General features: G+C 46.9%; 1 protein-coding gene across 9 annotated transcripts in view; it reads right to left on the bottom strand.

The window, feature by feature from the left end:
* FBH1 (F-box DNA helicase 1) overlaps positions 1-23,342 on the bottom strand; it is a 49,734-nt gene that overhangs the window by 15,625 nt on the left and 10,767 nt on the right. For 5 of the 9 annotated variants that reach the window (XM_042990953.1, XM_007081176.3, XM_042990952.1 and 2 more), the window contains 18 exons: positions 22,229-22,384; positions 19,466-20,067; positions 16,757-16,887; positions 16,516-16,651; positions 15,055-15,245; positions 12,578-12,670; positions 12,135-12,229; positions 10,242-10,410; positions 9,302-9,524; positions 8,439-8,526; positions 8,268-8,354; positions 7,431-7,567; positions 5,407-5,506; positions 5,194-5,315; positions 3,104-3,179; positions 2,320-2,517; positions 1,717-1,842; positions 98-204 (listed from right to left, as the gene is read on the bottom strand). In XM_042990953.1, coding sequence (XP_042846887.1) covers positions 98-204; positions 1,717-1,842; positions 2,320-2,517; positions 3,104-3,179; positions 5,194-5,315; positions 5,407-5,506; positions 7,431-7,567; positions 8,268-8,354; positions 8,439-8,526; positions 9,302-9,524; positions 10,242-10,410; positions 12,135-12,229; positions 12,578-12,670; positions 15,055-15,245; positions 16,516-16,651; positions 16,757-16,887; positions 19,466-20,067; positions 22,229-22,384 — 2,837 coding nt within the window. The remainder of the gene's footprint in view (positions 1-97; positions 205-1,716; positions 1,843-2,319; positions 2,518-3,103; positions 3,180-5,193; positions 5,316-5,406; positions 5,507-7,430; positions 7,568-8,267; positions 8,355-8,438; positions 8,527-9,301; positions 9,525-10,241; positions 10,411-12,134; positions 12,230-12,577; positions 12,671-15,054; positions 15,246-16,515; positions 16,652-16,756; positions 16,888-19,465; positions 20,068-22,228; positions 22,385-23,342) is intronic. The other 4 variants (XM_042990957.1, XM_042990956.1, XM_015537141.2 and 1 more) reach the window with 2 other exon arrangements.

Below are 23,342 nucleotides of genomic sequence, written 5' to 3'. Positions count from 1 at the left end.
TGAACCAAAGGCCTTCACAGGCCACAGACTGACCCCTCGTTCAAACGCATAAACTGTGAATGTCGCTAAGTTAACTTATGCTACTGGTTCCTCTTACCCCAGCTAAAGTCAAGATGTTCTCCAAGGACTTGGTCATGATGAGACGCTTCTTGGCACGAGTTACCGCGACATACAGTAAATTCCATTCATCCTCAGAAAACGACTCTGAAGAAAGTAAAGGGAAGAAGTGGATCAACTCAAAAGCCTGCTTACGACAATGTACGTCTTCATCTAAATGTTTACCACCCCTCCATGCTCCCCCACTAAGAAAAACCACTCAAGACCGGCTGGCCGTATACACAAAATTTTCCTACAAATACCACCTCCAAAAACAAACAAAGACCTAAAAGACTTGTGGCACGAAACGCCAAGTTTTAATTTGTGCGGCTGCTGGTACATCCCAGGATCCTGCTCACTAGTTACTCATCACCCGTGCTGTGCCGGGTGCATGTTTTCATCCACTCTCCCAGTTCCCTTCATGACAGCCAGGTGGCACTGATGGGGGAAACTGAGGCTCACAGAGTTCGAGTCACTTTGACACACAGGCCAAGGCTAATAAGCAAGTGCCCAGGAGCCGAACCCAATGCTACTTATCTCCAAAGCCCACATTCTTTCCTTTTCCTGACACCGTCCGCCTCCCTTACTCAGTCCAAGCTGGAAACGTCTTGGGCTGGCACCCGACGAGCAGGGAAGAATCACACATTACGAGGCTTTCCCGCCTGCCTGAAGCCACTCCCCTCACATTCACAACAGCCAACACGATGCTGGGAGCTCGGTACCGAGCGGCTGAGGTGTCAGTACGTGTTAGGCTGTTACACTGTGTGCCTTAAATGGGTAGACTGTATAATATGTGAATTACAACTCGATAAAGCTGTTATAGAAAAACCAAAAACACACATACGGGTTCAATGACCAGCAAGGGGAAAAAAAAAAAAAACAAAACAGTAGCATATTAAGTAAACTCTTCTTCCCCAGTATCAAGCCACTCTTATCTCTCAAGGGCCCTTCCTTGCCTCCCTCTGCTCTAATTTATCTTCAACACCACGTCTTTCTATAACCTAACGAATATATTCATGGGAGATAAGGAGTTTCTAGTATTTCTATTTGCACCCCACCGATGTACCCTATGCCCCAGATTCAGAGTTCACAGTTAATGAAGCGTTTGTTTGCAGAAAAACTTCACATGGTTTAATTCTACGATTCAAAACCATAATAACTGCACTGATGCTCAAAGCATAACAAATAGCCTTGAGTATAAATTTATATCAAAAGACAACACAAAGTGCTTACTTTTTCACCTTTTAGGATTTCCTGGCCTCTTTAAGAAAAAGGGGATTTAATTTTAAAAAACAACACTTGGGTGAGCAGGTCACCTGTGTATGTTAAAGCTTAAATGAGGCTGGGCGTCGGGTATGCGGTGGTGAAAATCCCAGAGCTGAGAGCTGGTATGGGCAGAACAGGCCGGCCGTGGGCACAGCCATCCCGCCAGCAGCCCTGGGGGGTGGGCCAAAGATAGGCGTTTCGAAAAACACAGTACAACAATAAAAAACCACAGAAATGGAGCTGTTTTTCTTCTAGAAGGATCCTGCCCAGAGCCCATACCAGACAACAGAAAGCAGGCCATCCAGAGGAGGTGCCCAGCCCCCCCTCCCCCCCCCCCACGCACAGGCTCCTCACCGACTCTGAAGTGGGGCAGCTGTGCAAGGTTGTGCCTGGCGCAAGGCACTTTCACAAAATCGTCCAAAACGTGCACAGTGTCAAACTCCAAGCCTTTGGCTTTGTGTACAGTGCCCAAAATGTACTCTGGAACAAACAGAGAGCGTACGATTAGATGGGGGCCTGACAGGGGAAGGACCGAGACAGGAAAGGAAAAGCGTGCTCTCGCCGCTTTACTCCTAAAACCAACGTTCCCTCACCCGTATGTTGCTCGGCAGGGAAAGAGGAAACAACAGTCGGGGGAAAAAAAAAAAGAGAGAGAGAAATAAAATGAGGGGATGTAGCAAATTCACTAAAGGCGAGCCAGTCCATCGGAATCACACCCCCGGGCCCACGGGGACCTGCCCACCCCCCGTCTGCCGGCGAAGGGGCAGAGGCCCACGGGAGCGCTGGGCGGCCAGCCCGGGCTCACACACAGGGCCCCCAGCGAACAGCCCCTCTGCTCCCTTCCTCCCAGGAGGGGCCGGGAGCACAACACCCTCGTGGCCACACGGGATTGCATGCAGGAAGTCGAGCGCCCGACCCTCGTCCCGCCAGGACGAGAAGAGGCCGTGCCCTCCTTACCTGCGAAGTCCAGGTCTTCTATGTGACACTTCTCTATCCTCTCCACCAGTTCTGGAATCCTGATGTTATACTTCTCAACGACTGCAATCTTGGCCTCCAGCTCCTTATCCTCAGCCGCGGTCACATACCTCTTGAAGCCACTGAAGCCCTCCTTGTGCACCCATCTTCTAATAAACTTGTCTTTAATAACGAGGTTCTCTGAGGAGAACACGCACTCGGGTTAACACGACGGGGCCGCACTAGACTGCGGCATCGTAAGCAAACGTCTCGAAGCTGCGAGATCCGGGTTCTAGTCCCGACTGCATCACTAACCTGCTGTGTGACCCGGGGCAAGTCAAAAAGGACCTGTGCTCTAGCCTCTCTGTCTCCAAACCGAGGCTCAAGAGCCCTACCCTTGGCGTCCTTACCTACCTCACAGGGATGTGAAAAAGCGCAGGACGGGAAAGAAATGCGCTCCAGAGTGTTAGAAAGGATCGTGGGGGCCCATGCAGAGGTCTCGGCGGGTAAAGGTGCCAGGCACACAGAAAGATGGTGAGGGAAGACGGCCTGGGGGACCAACATTAGGCAGAAATTCAGACTCCTGAGAGAAGGGTCTGGAAAGGGCTCTCTGCACCTCTGGAAACAGGAGGCCTCAGGCATCCGGCTCTGGGTGGGAACAGAGCCACGCCTGCTCCATCCTCTCCAGGGAAAACAAGAGTGCTGACTCAGAACACGCCCAGCCTTCTCCCATCCCTTGTCACTAGAGCACTTTGGTCCACTACACCACTGCCAGGAGGGTACTCACGTTTCTTCCGTTCTTCCTCTGGCTGAAGAAGGATCCAAATATCAATGATTCTGTCCAATCCAAATGATTTAATCCCCTGAAAAAGTTTTGTGGTGGGATTTTTGGTTTTTTTGTTGTTCTCCATGCGAGTTTGTTACTGTCATTGTTTTAACAAAACAAAGTAAAGCAAACATAGAGATGGGATTTGGGGGTGAGAGGTTTTCTTGGGAACGGATCCCAAGTTGCACCCCAAAGCACACAGACAGAACGCGGGAACCTTCATCAAGCACAGAAGCAATGGGTTGTCACGCAGCCTGAACACTCAGGATTATCAAATGCTAAGTTCCGGCTGCCACCTCTAACTCTTCCGATGTTTAAAAAAAAAAAGAGGGGGCAAGAACCTGCTGCACGTCGCTTTCTTGTCAAAAAGGGGCAATTTAAATTGTCTACCTTCCAGGGGTGCCTCGGTGGCTCAGTCAGTTAACCATCCGACTTTAGCTCAGGTCATGATCTCCTGGTTTGTGAGTTCAAGCTCCGCGTTGGGGTCTGACAACTCAGAGCCTGGAGCCTGCTTTGGATTCTGTGTCTCCCTCTCTCTCTGCCCCTTCCCTGCTCATGCGTGCTTGCTCACTCTCTCTCTTTCTCTCAAAAATAAACACACATTAAAAAAAAATTAAAAAAAAAAAATTATCTATCTTCTAGGGACAGGAACATGGCTATAATGAAAGATACAATAACGCCTGAATACAAAGTGTGGAGTATGAATATTTACCCCCTCTCTTTGGAGGAAAGAGCTACACTAGAGAATGTCTGCAGGCCCAACCTGTTGCATGTTGTAAAAGGTTAGCTCCTGCAGGAGAGGGGCTGATCATATCGTAGTGTACCCCATTCTACCTAGCAGCACAAGCTCAGCACTGCCGGGGTACCCCAGCAGAGAAGAGAGCCACAACCAAGGCGCCACACTCCAAGGATGTGCCATCATTTTGGGAAGGGACACATAAGCCATTAACATAAAACAGAGACCAAAATAAGACAGTACGTGTTATAGTTGGAAGGCAGATGTGGTCAAAGGTGCTGACACACGCTTCAGACAGCTTGGGGGAGCGACAGAGGGACAAGAGCCGCTTACGGTCTACCATGCCCAGCATGGGCAACACTCCAGAAGTGCTATTTTCTTACAATAACAAAAATGCATGAATTACACTATAACCACTAGATGAGATACTGTAGTCACTCCCGTAGCAACATGATAGAAAAGGAGCTTACGTGCGGAGTAAAAAAAATGCACGTTTTTATGTACACTATAATTGCAATATGTAGAAATGCATGTCTATAAAGACAAAGACATATGTAGCAAACTGAGAAGTAGTATCTGAAACACTGAGATTAAGGGTGATTTTTTCCCCCTTTAACTTCTAAAACTTCTGTAACTTGGCTATATAATCTTTATCAATAAAAAAGAAAACTGAACATCTTTTGATTACGATTCACTGACTCTATTTAGTGAGGACCTACACATAGTAGGCCCTCAAAAACACTTTTTCATAAAAGGAGCGAATGTCTTTTAGTCAGCTAACTTTGCCTCCAAGAGTTAAAAATGTCGCACACGTGTCACTTAATCCTAACTTCCCCATGAAACAGGTAAAGGAAAGGCATTGTTTTTGTCTCAGAGATGGAGAGAACGAGGCACACAGAAATTGTGACTTGCCAGAAGCCACGCAAAGTTAGTGACAGAACCAGAGCTAGAACCCAGGTGTTCACACTGTCTACACTGGAGCCCGCCAGCACTCCCCAGCTGTGTTGGCAGCTCACTCGTTCTCAGGCTAATGAACAAAACACACACACTCACAGGTAGCCAGCTGGCGGCCTCATTTGCACAGCCAAGATGAGAAGGGCCTTAATTTTTCAAGAAGTGGAAGGAAAGGTCCTCAGTCATCACTGAGTGTTTATAGGAACGTCCGGCTCACATAATCAGAACAGCCAGGGGCGAAGACTTTGGTCCCGGTGCAGGCAGTGCCCCAAACTTGCATAATAATCCTAATTAAGTTGACGGTTTTCATCGGCTATGTCTGTTTCTGAACATGAAGCAGTCAACAGAAATTTACTCTTACCCCAATCAAATGTATCCTGGCAGGCACTTCTCCTTCGGTCACCCGCACGGCCTCATCAAACACATTGGCATTGGTCCGGGACAACAGAGCCACCTGCCCCTTTGTGTCACCTCTAATGCCACCTTTTGGGAGAGAGTACAAACTGTGGCAAATCCAAATAAACAGGAAAACTAATTTTTGTAGCAAATAAACAGAGAGTAACCGAAGCCTTACTCTGATGGTTTCCTCCGACCAAAGTCTTTTTCCTTACTCGCTTGCAGACATCCAAGATAGTAGCTCCCACATAAGCTATTTCTACACCAAATCTAAAACTCTGCGGGAAAATGACAAAACAAAAGGAGTCAACAACCCCTCCCTGAAGTACGTTAGCATGTTTCTATCACCACCGAGTCCCGGCCTTGCCAAACCCAACCGGTCACCCCCGACACCCTACCTGGAAAGGGGATGGGCCGATTCCCCACGGTAAGCCCACTAGGACTGGATGGAAGAATCTTAACAACCCAACCATCGCTGACTTCAAGCTTTCAGAATTGCATTTTTCCATCTCGAACCTTCAGGCTACCTATTTTTCTTTATTCCTTACCCCCAAATCCACACCTAGGAAATTCTCCCACCATGGGCTCTGTACTATTTTTCCCACCACGGCTACCAGCTCCACTCAGCTCAGCAACCCGAGCTTCCTGCTTCACCCCCTGGGTCTCTCCCTCCTGCTGCCAAGCGAGTCTCCATGCCTCTGACACATGACTCTTGCCCCGCACACTTTCATCGGGCCACACCCTGGCCACAGACACGGAAGAGCAGCACGTGAAGGAAAAGGTGATGCGTGCATTTTCAACATCCCTCACCGCCTTGATTCCTTTTATTCCCCAAGACCAGTGGAAAACTTTTAAGCAAATCTACCCTTCCTTCCAAATCAAATCTAATGAAAACGTGTAAACTACACAAAAGATGGAGGGAGGGTGGGGGGGCTTCTCCCCTTGCCTCGGAGACTCCCTAACATTAATTTAAAACCACGGCCCCACGCGGCCGGCCATCAGTAGTAGCTTCCCTTCTCAAGCATTCCCTGCACCTCCCTGCCTCCGCACACGGCAGAACAATTCCCCACCCTTCAAAACCTGGCCCCATACCCAACGCTTCCTTGATCACTGCAACTAGAAAGACACCACTTGTCTCCAAACTCCTGTATTTATGTATGTATTGCCCTCTTCCAGGCATTTATGACTTAAACACACTACTACGTGCTTCGGTGAACGTCCAGAATGCTGTCGAAGGAAAACACGAGACTCTGAACAAATAATACTTGGCTGCTGCAGAACCATTTGGCGTGAGCCGTGCCCCAAAATCTAAAAATAAAATACCCGTGAATCCATATTGATGTAAACGACTGAATAACTAAGTGGGGGGAGAAGATAAAAATCTTCTTTCCAGAAGAAATCTAGACAGGTACTGGAAAAGGGAGGATCATTCGGGCTTTTTCAGACAACCAAGGACGCCACCAGTTGTCAGGCTGGCGGTGGCAGACAGGCGTTTTCCAAAATTTTCCTTTCACTTGAAAGCAGGGGTTTTCTCTTTGGCAACAAACATTTGTCAGCTGTTTTCCTTGAAGTCACAGCTCCCTCCGTTCATTTTTGAGAAAACGCCAAACACCCAAGTCTGTCAGCCGCTCTCTCGAGTCCCAGCGGCGCCACACACGACAGCAGGCCGCTGAGCTCACAACCCGCTCACAACAGCGCCCGTGCGTCAGGGCGGCACCGTGCGTCAGACGCGGCCGGCAGGCACGCTCGGGCGTGCAGACGCACCTTACTCGCCCTCTGCGCTTCGTCATGCAGAATGCTGGGGACGTACCCAAGGGCCAGCAGTCAGTCACGTCTGCTGCGTCACCAGGGCACTCTCGAGTGAACCGCTTGTTTGCTTTACCCCAAGGGCGTCACAGGGAAGAATACGAAGACTGCCAGCACCATTTGGTGCCACCCCCTCGATTCACGGGAAGGCGCCGGCAGTGCGAGTGAGAACACGGTGACAGAGGCGCGTAACTTATGCAAACAGTTGGGACCCCGCAGGCCCCCTGAGCAGCACACGGCACCACGGCGGAGAAGCGAGGATTTGCTACACACCCTGCGCCCGACGGGAAACCCTGCGCGGTGCCTGGCGCACGGTAACCAGCGGAAAACGAGGCTGGGGAAGCGTCATGCTCGCTTATATGGTTCCGGGGACTCGGAAGCAGAGAGAGCGCTTACCTGTGTGAGATAGAAGACGTGCGTGTGAGGGACTGTAAACAGAGCATTGACCGCACCGCGGAAGGTATAGATCTGTTGATGTGGGTCCCCTACAAAGATTTTCCCACATGGCTGAGACAGAACTATGTTCATGATAGCTGCAACCAATAAGAGGCACGGTAAGAGAGCTGAAGGATGCCAACTCACAGAGCAAAAAGAAACCATATTTACCACAGAAAAAGATGAAAATGCTTTATGAAACTAAGCCAGGGCACTCTGGACAACAGGGTTGTCTTTCCCTGCGGGATACGCAGGCAATGCAAAGAAACAACTGTATCGTGGACAAGAGAAACCGTTTCTAATCCTAGGAATGCAGATTATTTTTAGTCCCGGATAAGTGATGGAGTCTAAGAAACCACATTGGCAAATAAAAAAAATGAGACAAATTGCCTTCTCTATGATTATAACCCAAAGCTCAGAAAGGACCTACAAAGTCACACTGTTTTCTATCAGCCACTTGAAAACCACACAACGCAAACTTTCCACTCTGAGCTGACTGGCTGTGCCCACTCAGCAGGAGTCTAGGACCTGATCGCCTGATGACCTAGGCTTAGTCAACGTTTTAAGAATAACCAAAGCAAAACATTTACAGGAAAATAAATTTGCTCTCAGTGGGGGGAAGGACAAGTGCTGGAACCCAGAGTCAAATAATGAGGGATTTCCGCATGACTAAATTATCATCTGCTCCTCTTCTTTATGACAAATGAGAATAATCAACTTATTTCACATGTCCTCTTACATAATCGTGATGTTGTTTCTATGTGTTTGAGACTACTGATGTCCTGAATAGTTTATCACCTGGGGTACAGTCCTGGGCCTCATCCACAAAGATGGCGTCAAAAGAGGCAAGCAGAGGCTTGCTCAGCTGCCAGAGTTTCAAATAGCCTAAAAGAAGGGAGTAGCAGGAGTCAGAACCCGTAAGTGGAACAGTCACATTTAACAGATGTGGAGATCTGGGAACTGGCATACCATCGTGAGTCATTTGGTACGCCTCTTCTTTGCATTCCCCCAGCTTCCGCATGTTGTCCCAGAGTCGGCTTGCTTCAAGGACACCGTTCTAGAAAGCAAGTGATATGGCAAGTCATGGTTTAAGACCCTCGAAAAGACACCTCCTGAAATCACTTTCATTCCCATATACAGAGGTCAGAGCAAAGGCACCATCACAGCACGGTGAGCGGCAGTCACCTAACCTCCCTCTGGCTCCACGATAGCCTTTGGACAATGTCAAGTGCAGAGATGAGTAAGAAGCTGGGGCCATACCAAGCCCAGTGACAGAACATCGCTCAAAGAGCACAAGATCTGTGGGGTTGGGGGGGGGGGGTGGATAAAGAGCACAAGATCTGATGAACCAGAAAAAGCTGGACTAACTCTCTAGATTTATGACTGACCACTAAACCATACAAAGAATGGCTAATAATTAAAAAGACAATAAAAACGAGAAAAGTGATTCCCGATCTGTAGATTCTACATTCAGCAGACCCACTCACTACAAGCTCTCATAAACCCTGGGAGGATGCCACTACAGCAGAGGGATCTGCCGTCACAGCAGAACCGTGACAAAGACCTGGTCCGGGCTCCCGTGTCCCTGTGTCTGGGTGGGTATAAACCTCATCTGTCAAATAAAGAGGACCAGTGTGAAGATAAGTCTGTGAGTGCGCTTCACAGAAGACACCGCACACCTCATGGCTATCGAGGCAGGCCTGCAGTCTGACCCTCCACCTGGACTCCCTGCCAGCAGGTTCAAAGAAACGGAAGATAAGCAGAACACTGGATCATGTCAGCTCTGCTCATTTGTCCTAGACCCGTAATATGAAAAACAGTTAGATACTCACCAGCTTTTCACTCTGTTCAACCATGACTCTCTGTCCTTGGCTGTTCTTACACCAGATAGGCACGTGATCAATCGTCAGCTCTTCGTCAGCCGAGGCAAAGAAGTTTTCTAAAGTCTTACACACGAGCTTGGCCCTTATGAATCCACCTTTCCCTTCAGCAAGGACAGAATTGACCATGAAAGGGGTCAACTTGAAGAGATTCAATTTCTTCTTTAATTGGTACCTGGAATGCATACCCCAGATAAACAGTATTTGACTTTACTGGTAACATGGGATTTAGTGTCTCTCCACTACCCCAACCCCCTTCTCTACAGTGACACCACCTGGCCACCTGGAGTGTCACATATACATGAGGGGTAAAAGAAAAACAAAAAAGTTAGAGAAGTTTAACAAGGTCCATGTAGGATTTGAAATGGCTTCACCAGGCTTTCAAAAATTCTCACACAATAACCAGAAAGAGGGAGTGGCTCAAGGCAGACACTATTACTCCATGGTGTGGACCAGACTCCAAGAGGTCTGGGGGGACACTCGAAGCTCCCTGAAGCCTTCACGTCTGATGGTATGCTAGTTCAGAGGCCCCCAGGAGGCCTGGGCAGAGTGCACTTCAGCTGCGATGTCCCCCCTCCCTCAGCCAAGGGAAACATGTCAGTCAGGATGGTGAAAGTCTGCACTTCAGACAAGTCATTCTGACTTTCTGTGCCTCAGCTCCAGAAGAAGGAGGATGCTCACCTCAGTAAGACACTAGTCTTTGCAAACAATATATTTTTACAGGGTAAAAGTAGAAATCACTAAATATCTTTGTATTCCCTGCCTTTGAATGGAGAGAAAAGCATTAAATTTTCTTAGTGCTGTTGTATACAAGTTCATATGTAACCATGATGATCACAATGGGAAAAACAGGAATTAGACACAACAATGACGGTGGCGACGCCATGCTCACTTCCGCCCGACGTGTCCATAGGCCATGGAATGAAAGGTTTTGCAGATGACATTGCTGGGGAAGACTAGCTCGGCCTGCTTTGCGATGCTCTTGTTGAATGTCACATACAGAAACCTGCTCTCAGACCACTTCTCAGCATACTTGACCAGGGTAGAGGTCTTCCCGGTGCCTGGGGAAGCCAAGAGGAAAGGAGGTGACCCTCTGACCAGGAAAAACCGTTCCGAAGGACGTCCTAATCAAGTCTTATCCATGCTTACCTTGCCTCTTGCCTGACACCAGACAGTGACAAGTTTCTCAATACTGGTAAAAACTAAAAAGGGTGCAGTGCAAAGAGGAGTGCATTCTAAGCCAGACTGACCTGGGCTGGGATCATGGCTCTGGCAGGTTCTAGCCGAGCACCTGACCTCACTGACCGTCACTCTGCTCCTCAGCCATGTGCGGGCAACACTGACTATGCAGGGTCTGGCAGGATAAAGATAACCATCAAAGATAATCCCAGCCGAGAAGTTCAGGAAGAGTAGCTATTGCCGGCGTAGGCATCAGTAATGCGTCAACAGCAAGAGCACGCGAGAGAGATTCAAGGATGCTTCTGGCCCGTTCTGAGCTCTCTGGTGTGCCCTGCCTCTCCACCGTTCACTCAGTTATTCAGTTACCATTCACTTCACAAGTACCTATGAGCACCTACTGCATGATCAGCTGTATGCTAAACACTGGGAGTATGTTAAAAAAAAAAAAAACAAAACATAAAGCAAGGTTCCTGTATTATAATCTTGTTGGGAATACAATACTAACACAGTCGAAACAATTAGAACAAAATGGAAGTGTGACAACTCAGTAGACCAAAAAAGAATATGAATTTGGAAACAAAAAAATCTCACCTATAAAAGAAAAAAAGAGTAACTCTTTCCCTACCTAACAGGGCTACTGTGAAGATTAATGACACAGTGTGGAAGTATCTATAAAATGTCTGTGTTGGCTATACTTCTTATATAATCAGGTACCAAATAGTTAATACACATGATCAGTTGCTGTAAGAGTTCAGAGATCACGTAGGACTCAAATGGCTAAAGAAGGCTCCATCAGGAAGAAACGAAAATGACAGAGTCAAACACAGCAAAGAAGGGGGTGGGGGGGGAGCGAAGGGGAGGGGAAAAAGCATGTTCTGAGGAAGAAACAGATCCAGCTTTGAATTCTACCTCCTCCACTTATTTAACCTGGGGCAAGTCATTTTAATTTTTCTGAGCTTCAAATCCTTATCTATAAAACACAGATAACTAACCAGCCTTATGGAACATTGTTAGGATTCAGCACAGTGCCAGGCATTTGATGAATGGTTGCTGTTGTTTACAGTAGGATATTTAGGCAGAAAAGCAGCAGGAAGGAATCTCAGGTAGAGAAAACAATATGGGCGAAGGTTCAGACAAAAGAATAACCAAGTACTTTAGGAGACTATAAGTACAATTAATTGACTGAGGCAAGAAAATGACAGACAGCGTATTTAGGAATGTAGGTTAGAATCAAATGGTCAGGGAAGCTCTTAGACTTTACCCTACAGAAATCAGGGAGCTACTGGCACAGGACCTGCCACTCCATGAGCCATCAGTGACCGAGCATATACAATGACAAATGACGAGCTGGGTCAATCCTGGTGGTATCTATCCCACAAACTAATTCCTATGAACTATTTGTCCAACCTAGAACTCCAGTGTGGATGCTCCCTGGATTAAAAAAAAAAAAAAGGCAAGCATTCCCTAACAGCTGCTTCTAAAAGTATTTAATTGTGGGAGTTGGATAAGAGAACGAGGGAAGAAATTCTGGCAGGTAACAGGGAAGGGGGTGTGGGGATAAGAGGCATGAACCTGACTGTAGTCCACGACTGGCGAGCTCCCTTACCTGCAAATGCCATAATCTTTACCACCTGGAGGGGTTCCATCTTGTGGTTCAGAATCAGCTGTTGTTCCTGTGTGAGCTGGATGGTTGTTTTCTTGCTATAATCATTACAGAAATTAGAAAAATAGAAAGGAATTTAAAAGACCAGGTGACGGACCGTCACAAAGCAAACCGGCAAATCGGAGAAACAAAATTAACCAAACAAAAGGCCTTCCCTTGGGGTGATAAAAATGCTCCAAAGCTAGCTTATGATGTTGGTTGCACACTCAGTAAATTTACTGAAAGTCACTGAATTGTACAATTAAAACGGGTGAGTTTCATGTAATGTAAATTATACCTCAAGGAAGCTGTTAAGACAAAACACCTCTCCTCCTTAAGAAAGAATCGAGACTAGAAGATAACACACACACACACACACACACACACACACACCCCTATACACATACCCTGGCCAAACCGATGGTTCCTCTTTAACTTCTGCGGCCTGAGTACAGGAATTCTCCTGAAGATACAGGCAATAGAAAATGTTGTAGTGAATCCTAATAGGGAAAAAGCAGATTTAGAGATTTTCAAATTAAGTCACAATCTGTATCTTGTTTTCCACAGATGTATTTAGATTCCTTACCATTTCTCAAAAGAAATACCTACCACCATTTTATGGAAATAAAAATAAAAACTAAAAATAAAACACTTTAAATATACCTAGAATTGACCGAAACACTCGGAAAGCACAACTCGGGAAAGATGCCTGGCTCCAGTGTGTAATGGCAAAGGAGAGAGACCAGGACATGTTCTTTGGGGAACAAGTCACTAGCTATGACCCTAAGAGACAACTCAACACAAAAGCAGTAAGAACCAGCTGAAAACAAATGTAAATTCTACTCCCAGCAGTGAGATTCTTGTTCAGAATCAATTTAACATCATCTTATCTTTCTGAGACTCCTTTGCTCTGCTCTCTGCTTCTTGTAAGGTGATCACTGGTAGAGAAGCATGAAGAACATTCTATCTTTTAAGGGCCCAAAGGAAGGGTGCTACACAGATAACAAGATATGATTACCAACGACTGAAAACAAAACGGCCTCCAAGTCACCACAAGGGGCCAAAGATGACACAGGGCACCTGCTAGAGGCCACTCCAAAGTCTATGTTCACACCGACCCCAGACTTCTCTCCCTCCATCACCAGCTGCCCACATTTAGTGCACCGCTCCCTGCACCCAGAGTGAGAAGTGATCTCCAAGCAACAAACCCCTTTAATAACATGACACGTCAGTCTCCAGTATTATTATCTCCCAGGTAAAGCAGGACGAAATACAGAAACACAACAAAATTCAACACATCACACCCTCCATCCCTTATCTCTGTCCTTTTGAGCATGGAGGTAATTAGCAGGTTCGAATTTGCACTTGAGAACATGATTCACCATTTGTGTATTTGTCTCACCCAAATTAATCATTAAACTCCTTGAGGCGCCTGGGTGGCTCATTCAGTTAGGCGTCTGACTTCAGCTCAGGTCATGATCTCACGGTTCGTGAGTTTTGAGCCCTGTGCCGGGCTCTGTGCTGGCAGCTCAGAGCCTGGATCCTGCTTCGGATTCTGCGTCTCCCTCTTTCTCTGCCCTTCCCCCATTCACACTCTCTCTCAAAAATGAATAAACGTTAAATTAAAAAAAAAAAATTATTAAACTCCTTGTCCCTTGGTGTGGGATACAACGTAAATTATGTTCAATGATGAAACTTAACTCAGAAACACAGCGTATACTCCGACATTTCTGGAGAATGAATGCTCCATCCGACGGGGCCACAGCTCACAGGGCACCACCAGCCACGCCCATGGACTCCAGAGGAAGGAAATCCTCTCTGCACCTTCCGCTTTCCCAGGACAGGTGCATCATCACACCGCCTGTCTCTGGGTCGGTGATCAGGGCCCTCTGACCACTGCCCTTCACAGCTTGGGTTTCATCCTGACTTCTCACCATGGCCCACATCAGCTTCCCTCATCTGGCCACTGTCGGCCTCACATAACCATGTACTGGTGTCCTTATTACAGTCGTCCACACTAGACTGCGTCTGTTCCTTGTAGACACTAACTTCGTTCCCGTCTTTGGGCCCTGAAATGATCTACTCCTTCTGTTAAAACATTCTCCCCTCAAATCTTAATTCAAATGGCCCAGCCCCACCTTGGCCTTCAGGTTTCCATTCAAACGTTACTTCCTCAGAGAAGCTTTTCCTCACCCCACGTAACGCAGTGTTCCCCGCCTCCTTTGCCCGCCCCCCCCCCCCCCAGGTCTTTTTCTTTGTACCACTTCCCACTCACTAAAATGTCCCTGTTGAACGCATCTACTTATGGTATCTGGCTCCCCTCCCTAGAACACACAGTCCACGGAGGCAATGATATTGGCTGACTCATTCCCAGTGGCATCCCGGACGCCTGAAAAACTAGCTGACATGCAGTAGGTGCTTAAAGTTTGCTGCGTCTCTCCAACCTGGCCTGTGTGCACCTGCCGGCAAGCAAAAGCAGGACGGTCGCTCGGGATCAACAACCCACGCACTAGAGGTGATCAGGCAGGCAAGACTCGGCCACGATTCTTACGTCCTGCCCCAATAGACAAACGGAGGAACCAAATCCTAATGCTTTCCTAGGAAAATCTGGCCACTCATGAACGAAGAATTCTTTTAGTGAGGGAACTTTCACCTGAGGCTTCTGGAGCCCTGACCGTCCACTTGCCTCAGTGCCATGTCCCACTCGAACAGCGCTTCCCATCGCAGAGCACCCTTCCCTGCCTCGCCACGCGGGACTCCCACACTCCCCTCCTTTCACGGCTACAGAAGCGGGAGCGGGAAGGCGTGCTCTTGGGCTGGAACCCGCAGCGAGCATGGGACCTCTCCCCGCGCCCCGGCCTCAGCTCTGCCTCCCATCGTTTACCGGTTGCTGATGTTGATCCCCTTCTCCCTCATGGCATAGAGAAGCACGGCGATACAGTACAGGGTCTCCGTGATGTCTGGCATGGTCACGGTGGAGCCGGGCCGCCTGAGGCAGAAGAGCAGCTGCTGGATGTCATTCACACTGCTAGAGAGGAGCACGATGGCCGCCACCAGAGCCCACACGTTGACACCCTGCGAGGGGAGGGGAGAAAAGACCCAGAACACAATTACTAAAACCACGGCACACAACCAGTGAGGAAAGCCGAGCCTGGGGTTTGGCTGCCATCTCGAATGGCCCGAACTGAGTGCAGACTTCCCACACGGCATTTGGGGAACCATGGGAACCTTTTCTTTCACCCTAGACTCCTTTCTTCTCACCACTTTTGGATCTGAGTTCTTAGTTTTCTCTAGTTAGGAAACATTACTGAAGGACCTAACGTAGGACCTTGCATACTTGCATAGAGAGGACGCTCTCACCTCCCCACCATTCCTGGCCCAGCCAGTACAAGCTCTCAGGTCCACAGAGACTCAACAGGGTCCAAGCAAGCACATATGACATGGGTACCCGCTTGGGAGGCACCACGGAGCAGAGACACAAAAGGAGACGGCAATCTTTAGGGGAGAAAGTCAAGACTGACAACTCTCTGGCACTAAAACATTACTACTACTTACCTCGTGTTATTCTTTAATAATTATTAAACTTTAAGTTAAATATTAAGTAAATGATTGACAATGAATCATGATGGACACAGCATGCCGTAAGGATCTAAGAAAATGTTCACCAACACGGAAACGATCAACCCTAGACGTGGGTCTTTCTCATTCTTATCTCGCCACACATCTCTTCACTCCAGCCAGCCCGAGAAAGAAATCTCACTCCACCATCACCAGAAATCACTTCAGCAAAGCCAGAAATGCACACGGCTGGATCTCCACCCATCTGCTGGTTGCAGAATACAGGCTGAGGTTGCACGTAGCTTCCGAGAGAAAATTTAAGAATTCCTGATCTAGATAAGGAGCCACAGGACTGAGTCAGGAAACTGAAGACTATTTCTAGCTTCCCACTGACTCATGAGTGTCTGTAGTCAGAACCTTAATTTCTCTGGTCCTTTCAAATAACCCAGTTGTTGGCAATGAATGGGCTACCTTGTAAAGAAATCCTTATTAGCCACAGCTTTCAGAGGCCAGATGACCACTTTCTGTTGAAGATTCTTCACCAGGATGGGAAATCAGATAAATGCTCTTAAAATTCCTTCATCATTCCAAAATGACGAATCTATAACAACGTGGTCTGTTATTTCCATAATGGGACCAATGAAAAGACTGAGGTTTCAAAGCAGAGATCAAAGAAAGATTTTGAAAATAAATCTAGAATGATCTTCAGCCAAACCCAATCACCAATACACTTCTTCCAGCGAGAAAAGGCGCTGCATTCGCAACTCCCCACAGCCACTTCACTTACCGCAGCAGCCGCGTGGAGATCGGGGAGGTGCTGACGCACGCAGGCCTCTGCCTCAGGGAGGAGGAGGTGATCCCTCAGACTCCACAACGCCCGTCCGGGATCCACGCTTGGGGAGCACTTAGTGGTGGCTGTATAGCTGTACGACATTCACAGCAGAGTCGGTGAGGAAGGTGACCCTCAGCGCTAACGCATGGGAAAGGACTTCAGAGACGGCCTTCTTCCCAGAATACAAGCAACTCACCGGATGAGGTTGAGCACACACAAGTCCGACTCCTTCTCTATACCGGAGTTCAACAGGATGCCATCCACTTTGCTCACGGCTTGCTCTTCATTCATCAGGTATCGGTAATACAGCTTCTTCCAAGGAATGAACTGAATAGTTTAAAAAAATCCAAACTAACACGCAGGCAATGGCTACAAGACAGCAGATGAAGCCACACACATATAAACAACCTTCTAACACTTGAAAAGCACTTAGAGCTCACAATTCAAAAGCTGGGCAGGTAGGGTCGAAACATTATGCACGTTTTGGTTGGAAACCAGGAGAACTGGGCCCTGGTTTCAGTTCCAACACCAACTTGTTAATAGAATCCAGGGAAAGCTGATGCTTCAATTTCCCTTATCAGGACACTAGTACCTCTGAGTTTTAGAGAAGACCAAATAATATGAGAACCATGGCTGTACTAGTATCAGACAAAAATAGAGTCTACGTCAAACACTACTCTGAGAGAAAGAAGGGGATTACATTAAGATAAAAGGGCCAATTCACCAGGAAGATAAAACAATCATAAATACATATGTGCCAAATATCAGAGCTCCTAAATATAGGAAACACAGACAGCAACATAATAGTCATAGAGATTTCAATACCCCACTCTGCAAAAGGAACAGAACAATCTCAGAGCTTGGAGCCTACTTCGGATTCTGTGTCTCCCTCTCTCTCTGCCCCTCCCCTGCTTGAGCTCTTTCTCTCTCTCAAAAATAAAGAAACATTAAGAAATAAAATAAATGCCTTTAAAAAAAAAGAGAGAGAGATTCCAATAGCTGAATCAGAAATGAGGGAGGGGACATTACAAGTGACATCACAGACATCAAAGGGCACGAACAATTGCACATCGATGAATTGGACAATCAAGAAGAAATGACAACCGGGGCGCCTGGGTGGCTCGGTCGGTTAAGCGTCTGACTTCGGCTCAGGTCATGATCTCACGGTCTGTGAGTTCGAGCCCCGCGTCGGGCTCTGTGCTGACAGCTCAGAGCCTGGAGCCTGTTTCAGATTCTGTGTCTCCCTCTCTCTCTGCTCCTCCCCTGTTCATGCTCTGTCTCTCTCTGTCTCAAAAATAAATAAACGTTAAAAAAAAAAAAAAAAAAAAAAGAAGAAGAAATGACAACCTAGCAAGGCTGACTCATGAAGACACAGAAAATCTCCATAGACTAATAATAAGTGACTGAGTCAGTCACCAAAGACCCCCAACAAATAAAAGCCCAGGACCAGATGATGGCTTTGCTGGAGAATTCTCCTGAGCATTAATTCTTTTAGAAGAATTAGTATCCTTTCTTCTCAAACACTCCAAAAAAACTGAAGAGGAGGGAGGACTTCCAAACGTATTCTATCAGGCCGCCATCACCTTATACGAAAGCCAGAGAAAGTGTGAGCCACAAAAACGAAAGCTGTTACAGAAAACCGGAAATAAACACATCATGTCATTGTTAGCAATGATAAAAACAGCATCAGTCTGATATTTCATGAGGTGAGCGTAAGCCAGGATATCTTTCCCCAAATCTTCCCGAGCAGAATGGACAAAGCCCTCGCTTATCCCCATCTGTGACTCTTCAGTTTGCGCTGGAGACATCTCAATTTAGTGGGTAGAAATACTAGGTCATAAAACAGAGTTCCCATCTAAAGGCGGAAAGACCAAAAACAAGGGGGGGGGGGGGGGGGCAGAAAGACAGTTCTCAGAAAGGAGACAAGACCTCAAGCAAAGAATGAAGCAAGGGCGACATGAAATTTCCACCCAGATCTTGCATGCTTAGAAGGAAAACGTACTAAGTCTGGATACGTGCATCTCTCACTAAATGCCTAAATTTCCAAACTTCGCTACATTTGAAGGCAGAGTTCATCTTCATTTCTGTGGTTTATCCGCACTGGCTAGTCTAAGGGACATATAAGCCAAGCAAAACATACTCCCAGCCCTCAGGTTTGCCCTTGAACCTGCACCTGGGACGGAAGAAGGGTACCTAAAGCCCAAGCAGAAGGGCAGGACGAAGTGAGCAGCAGGAAGTCTCTTCTGAGAGCACGGGCTGCCCACTGTATCAGCCTCAAAAGGGACACTGGGGTGATTCCGCGCAAGACTCATTTATGAATCACCTACCGTGTGTAAAATACCATGGGCACGGTACAGAATGCAAAAACAAACAGGACCAGAGCCTCCCATCCATGAGCCAACAATGCAAACGGAAGAGGAAGGTTTTCTAAAACATAATACAGATGAGATAAGCCTCAGACAGAGGGAGAGACTGCTACAGAAACACAAGGAAGAGAAAGTACGAGATTTCCACTTCACTTTCCAAGGAGTGAAGCCTCGAAGACGTCCGACCTCGAAGGCGTAAGACGCGAACAAAGACAGGAGGGGCCCTTTCCACGGGTGGGGGTGGGGAAGCGGCTGGACCACCCAGTAAAGGGTGAGGAATATGCAGTCGACACTCACGATGCAGAAAGCTACTTGGGGAGAGAACACAGGCCTATGTTGAGAACCGAGCAAGGAGGCTGCGAACACATAGGACAAACAAGGAAAGCCTTAAAAGCCCCCCCGGGAATCTGGATGTTATTCTGCAGGCAAACAGAAACCACCATTTCTGAGGCGGCACAAAGATCGGAGGTACACATTAGGTGGAACTAATCCGCGTGTTTTCAGAGAAGACCTCAGAGAGCCACGCGTGCTATACGTACCAGCGGATCGCTGATGATCTCCCTCCAGAAGTGGCACACTAAGCTCACGTTCCAGTAGAGATCTTCCACAGGGAGGAAAGCAAAGATGTGCCTCAGGACCTCACTGGGCAGGCTGCCCATGTGGCTCTGGGGTTCCTGGCAAGGCAAGGTCCCCAGGAGCCCATAGTAAGAGTCAGGAATGGGGTCAGGACCGACGTCTTCCACTTCCTGGCTGGGTTCTCCGGACTCCGCAGAGGGCCGGGACACAAAGTCCTCTGCTTCCTGCCTGGCTTCCCGGGATCTTGGGCATGACAGGAGCGAACGATGCCGTGGCGTTTTCTTAGAAGCCCCGTCCCACTGACTGGTCCCTGTTGCCGGATTCCTCTCGTCCTCAAAGGACCGGGACCGCTTCCTCGCAGGCGGCGCGGACCCTGACGAGCCCAGTCTGGCTTCTCCATCACCTTCTCGAGGCAGGGCACAGTTGCTCTCCGCGGCAAAGATCATTTCCCCCTCCGAGTCCTTAGAGGTGTCCTGGCCCACAGAATTGCTTTTGGCCATGTCATTGGTGCGCCGCTGCTGGCCAGCTAGGAGGAATTCAGTGCCGTACCTGGGACATCCTTGACCTGTATGGAAACCCAAACATGATGAACAAGAAATGGACAGTGACCGCCGACCCACTGTGGACCCAAACGAGACCGGCTACTTTTTAATTAACGTGTATTAACACAGAGAAGAGAGGAGGATAGATTTAGGTCGAGTGATTACATACATGGCTTAATTGAAAAAATATTTCCATGTGGCTCTATCATATAGTCAGACACATACACAGAAAGAGACAAAGGCCAGTCTCTGGCTGGTCTGAGGACCACATTCCACCTCGCAGTATGTACAAACTGAACACCTGAATGGACAGACAAAAAGTCAACAGCTGCTCACGTGGACACACCCACTAACAAAAACTCACTTCTCCTGGCTCGCTCTTACAACAGAAAATCTAAGTTTGCATGAGTAGAAAAGGCTTCACGTTATTAGGAGTCAGGAAAACCTACTCTTTTGACTCAGTTAAAATCCCTTTATGTTTTTTTCTTCCTGTGAAGCAAACATATTAATTTATCTTAAAATAAAAAGAAGGGAGTCAATATCCTTTTCATATTATCAGAGCGGTACCTAACCTAGTCCATGCATTTATTCGATAAGTATGTATGCAGCACCTGTGATTCTGAGACAAATAGAAAGTGACACATGAAGATAAAAAAAAAAAAAAAAAAAAAAGGAAAGAAAGGGGTGCATGGGTGGCTCAGTCGGTTGGGTATCTGACTTCGGCTTGGGTCATGATCTCATGGTTTGTGAGTTCGAGCCCCATGTCAGGCTCTGTGCTGGCAACTCAGAGCCTGGAGTCTGCTTGGGATTCTGTGTCTCTGACTCTCTCTGCCCCTCCCCGACTCACGCTGTCTCTCTCTGTCTCTCAAAAAATAAATAAACATTAAAAAAAAAAAAGTGAACCATGGAATATACAGTCCCTGACCTCCCAGATTTTTAGGCACTTAAGGGAGTCCAAATGGTGATTTCACACATCACCGATGTATTTTAAACCCTCAGCAATATATACAACAAAATACAGGATTCCTTCCTGAAATGGCTGTAGCCAGAATTCTTACTTTGGAAAATAAGAGAGTGGAACAAAACTAGATTCAGCCTTAACAGAATTTATAGAATTTAATATTTTCTACGTTAGGTGAAAAAAAAGTATAACTGATTCTGGGGCAATCTGATAGAAACCCAGAGTTTAAAGTCGATAGGTCTGGGTTAAATGCCGGTATTTTCCAATTGTGGGATTCAATCACACCAATATCTGGAGAGACTGCCACATGTTGAGTGCTAAAACTCTGCACGGAAACATAGACATGATAATGAAGTCTTTGTCAGCGAAGAACTCACAACACAGAGAAGCTGACTGAATATACACAAAACAAACAAAAGATCACCACTGGGTTTAAACTGCCTCATTAGTTGGTTACGGCAGTTCCAAAAGTGATAAACAACATCAGACAATATTTAAAGATGACTAGGTAAGATCTGAGTTGGATTCTGAAGTTAAATACATCAAAGGGAAATAATGCAATCAGGATTACACTAACAGGTATTAGTAACAAAAGTAGGGTTTCGTGTGGCATAGAGAGGGGTAATGAGAAAACCAAACTACCAGAAGTAGAACTTGCATGTAATTAATAAGTATTGGGTGATGGCCAAGTCTGAGCCTGCGTCCAGGATGATAACAGGGGAACATTTCGCTGCAGTGGCATGACAGAAAATGGTACTCAAGAATGTTAACTTGACGATGTATTTTCCAGTTGATTTGGAATAAAACCTAACGGCATGGAGACAGGTTACTGCAGCAACCCGGGGACAAGGGGACAAAGGGTACAGCCTACCATGAAAGCACTAGGTGAGGGGACCTTCTGGAGAATACTAATGGCCCCAGCAGACTTACTGACGGACTACTGAAAGTCAGGAAATCGCAGTGGTTTGACGCTGATGCACGTCTTCTGCCACGCTGTGATTAAGCAAGCTAACGGAATTCATTCAGCCATGTTTTCCTGGGGCTTTTACCAACCATATATAGTGGATGGAATTTTCACGGAAACTCACAAATAATGAAAAACGTGTCAAACTATTGCAACGGGACTACAAAATAACAGCAGGGATATTTACAAACACCAGGAGATACTCAAAGGCCACACACGCTACAGATTCTGAAATGGGAGGTATTTTGGGAAGACATACCCCTAGTCCCTCTTTTTGTTCTGGGTCTAGGATAGAGACCGTGGTTCGGGTCTCTGTTGGTCCATCTTTGACCGAAGGGCTGGGTCACAGCCAAGTGACTCCGAGCCAAATGTTGGCAGTCGATGGCTGTAAGATGCTTCCGTTTAAACCGTCTCACTGTTTTGTACCAACAGGCAGAAAAAATGGGACACTCGTTAGTTATCACCAACTCTACAAGCTAGCCAGCAAATTATACTTAACTTCCAGAACCACAGTCACTGTGGACCACCCCAGCCAGCCCTCTCCTTCGTCCCTATATTCCCATCAACTTTCAGTCATTTTACAGTTTTCTTAGCATTTCTTCCTTAGAATTTAAGGAAGAACCCAAAAATAAGATCCTAAAATGATTCTTTTTTATTTATTATACCTTCTGAAAGCCCTGCTCATGAACTGTTTATTCAAAAGGAATTTACCACTAATGGATAAATTGAGATCTGGCATCTTTTCCTTGACTTCAGCCAGGCCATTGATGTTCCCATAATAACCATAAATATTTCAGAGTTGGCTACACCTTTGCAAAAATAAACTCATTTGTCATCCCCTGTGCATACTAGCTTCTCTGAGTCCCAGAAGCAGAACACAGTGACTAATGAAACAGTCACTGTAAATTCCTTGAGGGGACCACGATGTATGCCTCTCCACCCCCAGAGCATGTCAGTATTGGCGTTGATGTAGAAGACAGGAGCAAAGCCCCCAAGCAGAAGAGAATCGGATACACTCTGGAGGATCTGCAGAGGAGGAAATTTCATATCCTCCCTTAGCAACGCATCACAGCACCAACTGTGTCTCAGGGGTATTGACATTAGTAGCTTTACATTAATCGTTTCCCATCAGGATATTATTTTCATGTTTAGCCAAGACTTCATGCTTCTGTATCTGTTAACACATAGAAGATCTAACTACCTCCTTATGGCATTAGATAGAATAGTTAGACTACTGTTCAGCATTTTGATTAGTTACATTTAAAAAGAAAGAAAAAGGGGAGAGAAAAGACAGGAATAGATAGGACAGAATTAAAGTTGTCCTTTCCAGAAGATGGTCAAGAAAGAAGAAAAGCGGTTTTCACAGGTCCTAA

This window comes from Panthera tigris, chromosome B4 (assembly GCF_018350195.1).
Source record: "Panthera tigris isolate Pti1 chromosome B4, P.tigris_Pti1_mat1.1, whole genome shotgun sequence".
NCBI lineage: Eukaryota > Metazoa > Chordata > Mammalia > Carnivora > Felidae > Panthera > Panthera tigris.
Note: the sequence above shows the minus strand (reverse complement) of the source record. Positions and strands in the feature narration are given on the sequence as shown.